The 7,473-nt window shown below is 43.1% G+C and overlaps 1 protein-coding gene across 1 annotated transcript in view; it reads left to right on the forward strand.

Annotated features, from left to right (window-relative positions):
- MYO3B (myosin IIIB) overlaps positions 1 to 7,473 on the forward strand; it is a 356,270-nt gene that overhangs the window by 132,583 nt on the left and 216,214 nt on the right. The window contains exon 9 of the mRNA XM_006766548.2: positions 6,903 to 7,058. Within this exon, the coding sequence (XP_006766611.1) occupies positions 6,903 to 7,058 (156 nt within the window). The remainder of the gene's footprint in view (positions 1 to 6,902; positions 7,059 to 7,473) is intronic.

A 7,473-nucleotide genomic window follows, 5' to 3' on the forward strand; every position in this document is an offset into this window, starting at 1 on the left:
CCAAGTGGAGAGTACAGTAGGAATGGGAGTTTCTTATGGAGGCATATAATATCTTTTGTTTGCTTTGGGGTAGTCCTGGGCATGGATTGGTTCATTTCTCACAGAGGATGGCTGGTACTGTCCATGGCTTCTCCTTATATGGAAAAAATGCATACAAATGAGAATTATGGATTTAATTCTGGGCAGCATGGCAAGTAGGATCAAGGGAAGGATTAGAATTCATATATCCTCGAGCACTACACTCAGAACTAAGAAGCAGACCATAACTGTTTGTCAAAATGAAAATTGATTTTAGAATCAAAGAAATTAGCTAGATATTCAAAAACAGGAGTGCCCAAAGGCTTGAACTAAAAAATGCTTTTGCTGAATTGTCAGATTCCAAAAGTCCCGCTTCGCCCAGAACTATGAAAGTTCTCATCAGGTCATCGATCAAAGAGCAATTTTGTCCTCAGTGGTAGGAATCACACTGAGAAAAAGGAGCTCACTAGTGGGCACCGTACTTTCAAGTCTAACTCAAGGAGCCATCGCACAGTTCTTTTGACGCACCCCACACTTTTCTCTGGTCTCTTTCTTCACCTCCTGGGAGGCTTCTCTGGGTGAGGAAAGTTGGTTCTCCCGAGGCTTTAGGAAATGCCACGTGCTTCCCTTTCCGCTTCTCTCCTGGGTTCACGGAGCTCACTCTGGGCCTTCAGGGCTTTGTCTAACGGGGGCTGACGTGTGACCTTTCTGACCCTGCGTCTTGTTCTGTTCGCCCCGCGTCTCCTGCAAGATGGCAGCTGCCCTGCTGTCGGCAGCCCTGCCGTCTCCCCTACCTTTGCCACTCAGGACCGGCTGCCGTTACCCACTCACACGGAGCCCGAGCTCCCTGCCCCACAGCCCTCTGCCCGCCTCCTCGGGGCTTCTTTTCCCTGTCGTTGAACACTAACCTTTCTCTCTGATGGTAACTGTAGACTCCTGGTTCTCACTACTGTTTCAGGTTCGGACCCCGCTTCCCCACCCCATGTGTGATAGTCAGTGTGCAATTTCAGTTCTCGCCAGTGAGACTTTAAAACACCACCGTGTGCAATATTTGTAAACTTAATGAAAACTGAATGCAGTTCAATATTCCACCAAATGGGGAGGTGGTGTTTTGCTAAAATGACATAAGCGACCTCAAGTTTCTCAGCTTGCCTTTGAGGCATTAGTCATCTTGGGGAAATGCCTGTGTTTGTCAGAGTCCTGTCTCCCGAATGGAAATTTCCTTTGGAGACAGAGCGCCCTGGGCTCCGCCACCTACCCTATAATTAGTGTCCCCTCCGAGGAGTTCTGATGCCCGGGTCCCTTTGTCACTCAGACTCCTGTGTGAGGACGATAGGAACTGCAGAGCCCCGCAGCACATCACGGGGCGGGGACATGTTTGCTCAGATCACAAACGTTCGGATAGTCTGTGCCAGGGGAGACACAACAATCTAAGTAGCAAACCCGCAAGACAACACAAAGTATAAAAGACAGAATACTTAAACAGAAACGAAAAGTGACGTGAAGCCCAAGTTTTAGTGTGGTGTGGCCCCAGTGTGTGGAATAAGATTGCTCACCCACCTGCTTTTCTCACAAGTTCACCGGTATTATTAGTTCTTGCCTTTCCCACTGCTTGTGACCAAGTGTGCTTTATTCATCAGTAAACAGCCATCGAGGCTCTTGATAAAGAGCTCCCCGTCGCAGGCATCTGATGTGTTGGCGATGGAATGGCAGCCACAGCACAAGGCAGCTGTGTCTCCACAGCACTATTGTTTGGGAGCAGAAGGCACAGGCATCACCAGCTCCGGAGCCCCAAGCAGAAGCCCGACTTGCTTCTTGCTGAGAAATCCCTCCCTTTTACCTGTTTCTGGCTGAGCCAGGCTGAGAGACCTCTGCCACAACCTACATTTAATGTGGTGACACTAATGAATTCTGAGAATTAATCTGCAGTCAAGAAGGCATGATGGAAAGTACTAGAATTTCAAATTAGGTAATGGATTAATTTCTTTCAAGGCTAGACTGTGCTCCCTTTTTATTCTAGTGGACTTTTCTATCAAATTCAAACCAAACGGAAATTCAGAGTAAATCCAGGCACTATAGCTCCTGGTAGTTCAAAATGTTTGTTTTGTCTTTTAGTACAAAGATAAATACATCTAAATCCAGATTTTTAAAATCATCTCTTAAACATGTTTTTATTGACTTTGGAGAGAGAGGAAGGGAGAAACAGCCATTGGCTGCCTCCTGCACGCCCCCTACTGGGGACTGAGCCTGCAACCCGGGCATGTGCCCTGACTAGGAATTGAACTGGTGACCTCTCAGTGCATGAGACGACACTCAACCAACTGAGTCACACCATCCAGGGCTAAAAAAATGATTTTTAAAAAAAGAATTACTGATGATTTTGGGGAAAAGTAGTCTTCCCTAAATCTAGTTTTTGTTCAGTTCCTTTTTTCCCAGAGCACAAGACTCTGGGATGAACTGAGCTTGGGCGATGTATATCCCCAGTTTGAGACACTGTTTTTCTGCAGAACCAGCAGCTTACAGGTGTCTTAAATGCTGGTGATATTTCGGGGCTCTGAGTGTCTCCCCTCAGCTGAGAGACGACTCTGTACCCGCAAAAGTCTATGCCTGATTTCTCACAGCACAGCTTCTGAAGATATTATTTGCAGGGCCCTGGTTCCACTGACCAGAAAAGGGTCTGTGGTGACCAAGTTTGGAAACATGGACTTAAACTGAATAAAGCTGTTTTCTTTACCCGGTACTTCTAAGAACATTTAACATGCTCACATGCAGTATGCAACTCCAGACTTACCCGGCTTAGAGTATCACCAATGTTTCCCCTACCTTTTGGACCAGAATACTAGTTTCATTACTTCAGTGGAATGTCTTATGTATCTAGTATGTCACCTGACCCGCCTCACACTGACTGGCCCCCACTTCCATACAGAAATCAACATCTTATACATTCTCTTGTAAAACTTTGCAATCCCCAAGTGCATCTGGGATTTGTCATTCCTGGTTTAATAAGCAATCCCGAAATGAATGAGCACATTGTAACTTCCTCAGTGTTCCATGTCTGTTCTCCAGATCAGGTTAGAAGACTTTATCATGCTTTTTAAAAGGGCAGAGGCTGTCAGAAGTTCTTACAGATCCCAGCAGTCGATTCTATCCTAATCCGCTAAATCCCTGGTAGGAGAATGAAACAATAACGAACTGACAGACGTAACCGCATGAGTTTGGAGCACCCAATGGCCAAGTCAAGCATTACAGAACATACCCTAGTGAAGGTTGGTAAAGGAACTGAAGTTCTTAGGCATTTAAAGGAGGCAGCTTAGGAGGTGAAGGTGAATGTTGTGGTGGCCTCCTGAGTTCCAGGCTACACAGCTGGCCTAGTCAGGCTTCTGGCGTTGCTGATCCGGTTTGCCAACCTTGAAATGACTCTACCTCTTCTTCACCAGTCGAGTTCAATTCAGCTCCAAAACTTTCCCAAACCCAGCTCAGTTCTCACCTGCTTCAGTAAGTCTTCCCTGACCGGAGTCCCCCACTCCCCACATTTTAAACAGTGACACAGATGCAAAACATCTGGTCTTACATTGCAGGGGGGAAAGGAGTCTCCCATGGGAGTCAGGGAAATGGCCTCATCACTATCAGGACCTGACCATAACTTCCCTGATAAAAGAGGGTTAAAATAGAAAATCTCTGTCTCCTAGCTCCAAAACCCTGTGCTTTGGGGTGATTCTTTTTTTTAGTGGGCAAACGTAGGTTTACAGTTTATATGGAAAGTAATACAATCATTAATAAATAATAATACAAGAATAAACTCTGTGTTTTGAATACTTACAACTGTAAACCTACTTTTGTGCCACCTTGTATATAAGCAAACACTGACTTCTGCTATTTCCTATGTTTCTCTTGTCCTTCCATCTTTCCATTAGATTGCAGATTCTTGAGGAAAATAATCATAATTTTTATGGATTCATTTATTTTGGATAATTCTGGCTGTGTAATATATGTTTACTGAACAAATGAGATGAGATGATTCCAATGCCCTAGTAATGCATGATTTTCAGCCATATCTGCTCCTAAAGTAGAAACTTTCCTCTATTTATCAGTAAAATAATAGTTCCATTTCAATCTGGCTCTTTGCTCCCCATGAGAAAGAGCTATGCAAGAGAGTTTTAGAATAAGGTTCTACCCTCAAGGTCTTCATGCCCTTCTCCTAAGAATCCTCCAGTGCAGTTGGATATGTCACCACTCTGCTTAGCATTCTTCCCGAATACACTGAGTTTCATTTTGCTGATCCAGTGGTATGACATTCCGCCCACTTCGTGCTACTGAGGGAACTCACAGATCCCCTGGATCATTGCTTCCAGCAGGTAATATGCCTACCTTCATTTTTTGAATCTTGAAGAGATAATGGATTCATTTGTTAGTTTCTTCCTTGTCTGATTATCTCACTTTATTATTTAGTCCTCTTTTCTCTCACTCCCTCTGTGTTCTTGAGAGATCCTCTCTGAAATACCAGATGATCTTGCAGCCTTTTTGGCAACCTTGCTCCCCCACTAGATGCTAAAAATATGAAATAAGATGTAACACCTTTAATTGCACCCCCAGACTCCAGTAGAGATGTATTTTCGTAAGGTTGGGGTATGCCTTACCTGGTCTCTTGGCAACCCTACCTAAGAAGATGTAATTACTGAAGTACCAGAAGGACCATGTTTTCAGGCCTCACCTGGAACACTGTCCCAAGGCACCTACCCAGAGAAGGAAGGTAGAAGCAGCTGCAGCCCACTTTCCCATTCACGTACTCTGAATTGTCTCTTCGTTGTTACACCTCCCACCTCCAGTCCCAGCCCCCTGAGTTTACTCATTTGAAGTACTGGCACTAGTCAACAGGCAGCTGAGGGTGCCTTTGTGCTCTTGCTCTTTCTTCCTATTTCAATAGCACTGACTGGCAGTCAGATGAAACAGCTAGTGGAAGAATAAAGGAAGGAAACATTAGGTGAAGAAACCTCCCTGTGTTTGGAGATAAACATGGGCGTAGGAGGTATGTCTGTTTGGTGATGAGAGAGATATGATGTGACCCACCCCAAAGCACTGGGCAGGCTTAGCTGTAAGACCCAGGGGTTCCTCGTCTCCTGTCTGACACCCGCTGAGGCTCTGGGCGGTGTGTGAAGGCACCACGTCCATCTACAGTGGGGGCTCTCAGAGGACACAGACTGTTTTTTATTTCAGGCATTTCTGTACACCATTCCTCAAGCCAGGAGAATGGGGCCACTCACCTGTATTATGTCACCATGTAACTACCATGAGGTTCCTTTTTTCCAGATGCTGAGGGAAACATTAGCAATTATTTTCCTTTCATAGTCATATATACATATCCAAACAAATACACATGGACTCCAAGGAAGATTGCTAGAGGAAAAAAAAACATGAACATAGTATTTTTTAAAAGCATGTGCACTGATTTCTTTTATTTTTGGTAGGAAAAATAATAGGTAATACAAAAGGCCCCTGAACCTTTTCAAGTCAAATGATTGATTTCTTTCCATGGCCAGGCAGTGGTGGCATTTAAGTCGTGCAGGCGACAGAATGGTGATCATCTAGGTTATTTTGGCTTTTCTAGTTGAAAACGCCAGCTCCAATAGATAGAAACACCCCTGAATCAATTCTAAAATGGAGTGGCTGGGAAATTGACTGAAAATCTTATCAAGACTAGAAGGTGAGGGACGTGAAAGCGGTTTGGAGTGTCAACCACAAAGGTTAAAGCCTTTTGTAAATCCAACAGTTGAGGATTGTCTTGGGGACTCTGCTTAAATGTTTTGAAAAAATGCTCAAGGTGAGCCTGAACTTTTTTACCATTTGTCATGTATTTCATTATTTAACATGTGCTGTGTTTTGGATGTTGCCGGCATGTTCCTATGGGGAAAACTGGAACCGTTTATTTCATGGAGTGGGCAGAATGGCATCCGGTATTCATCCTAAGCCTCCTATGTGAGCTCAAGACTGAGAGTTTACAAGGGCAGCTGGTGAAATTTGTTTCTCCTGTCAAGGGCAGCTAGCTACTCAGAATAGAAATGTGATGGTAATTGGAGGGGTATTCATCAGATTCAATTTCAGTAGAAATTTCCTTGTGTCAAAATCATCTTTAATAACATGAGAGTATACAGCAAAATGTACTATTAGTAAGTCATTGTTTTCTTTGAAAAGGGTATTGAATCTGAAACAGAAAGTGGTTACACGGGTACGGTTTTAACCAATTAACTGCAGAGGAGTTTAAATACAACCCAGTTTTTACCATTTCGAATGGACCTTTTGTTCCCTGTTTGCATAATTTCATTCCAGTTTATCTGAATTATATTGCTGTCACTTCCTGTTTTGAGGTTTTTCTGCTTCTTCAGAAGACATTAGCAATCAAGGTATTGAACTTTCTCTGGGAAGGTTTCTCTATTTCCTTACAAACTCCTAAATGCATTTTCCCCACCACCACAGAGTGGACACTTTATGTTAGGATTTGACTTAAATGATAGCATGTCATTTCATATGCTTCCAAAATAAAACATAGACTAATCAACTTGTCTCCATTGTAAACATTTTTCTGTAATGAAAATTCAGACAGAAAATTCATCCTGACCAACCTCTTTTTTTCAGTGTTTGGGTATGTCAGATCAATTGATTGTGTTTTTAATATGTCAAACTAAAATAGACTTCTGATGTTTTCATTAATTCAACTAATAGAGATTTATTTTTTCCTGTGTTCTGGTACATATTCATAAAGAAAGAGCTTTGTTAGGTTAGTGATCGGGTTTTATAAATGAACCTTTTCTCCTCCCCCCTCCCATATTCAGAGGGGAGCCAGGTGTCTAAGATTATACTTTAAATTGTTTGTTGATTTTTGCAAACAGGTGTCTTATTAAGGATTTTGAAAAGCGGCCTTCCGTCACACATCTCCTCGACCACCCATTTATTCAAGGAGTCCGCGGAAAGGTTTTGTTTCTGCAAAAGCAGCTGGCCAAGGTCCTCCAAGACCAGAAGCATCTAAACCCTGTTGTTAAAACAAGGTATGGTGTCTTCCTGCTTCCTCTCTCTGGTTATTAATAAAAACAGCATGCCATGTGTTTTGATTTGCCCAGCACTATTACTGGTAATTATCACATCCCGGCATTTCTGAGCGTCTCATTTGCGTGATATTAAGTACTTCATGCCTAGTGGACCAGAGCATTAGCACTTCAGAAATAAGCTGCTCTTTTGTGTTCTTATGGCTAATTTCTCTCAACTGTAGCTGACATCTCACTGTGCCCTTGTGTTCTAGTTAAAAACCAACAACGTATATATTTATACTTAAGACAAATGTGAATTTTTTTCAAACTAACAAAGGTAACCGTGTGAAAGCAGTCACAGCTGAGACTGTGTGAGAAACCTTTGCTTGGCTGTTGCAGACTGGAGAGCAGAAATGTAAGCTGTTTTGTGATGTTT

Source organism: Myotis davidii, unplaced genomic scaffold, assembly GCF_000327345.1.
Source record: "Myotis davidii unplaced genomic scaffold, ASM32734v1 scaffold59, whole genome shotgun sequence".
Taxonomy (NCBI): domain Eukaryota; kingdom Metazoa; phylum Chordata; class Mammalia; order Chiroptera; family Vespertilionidae; genus Myotis; species Myotis davidii.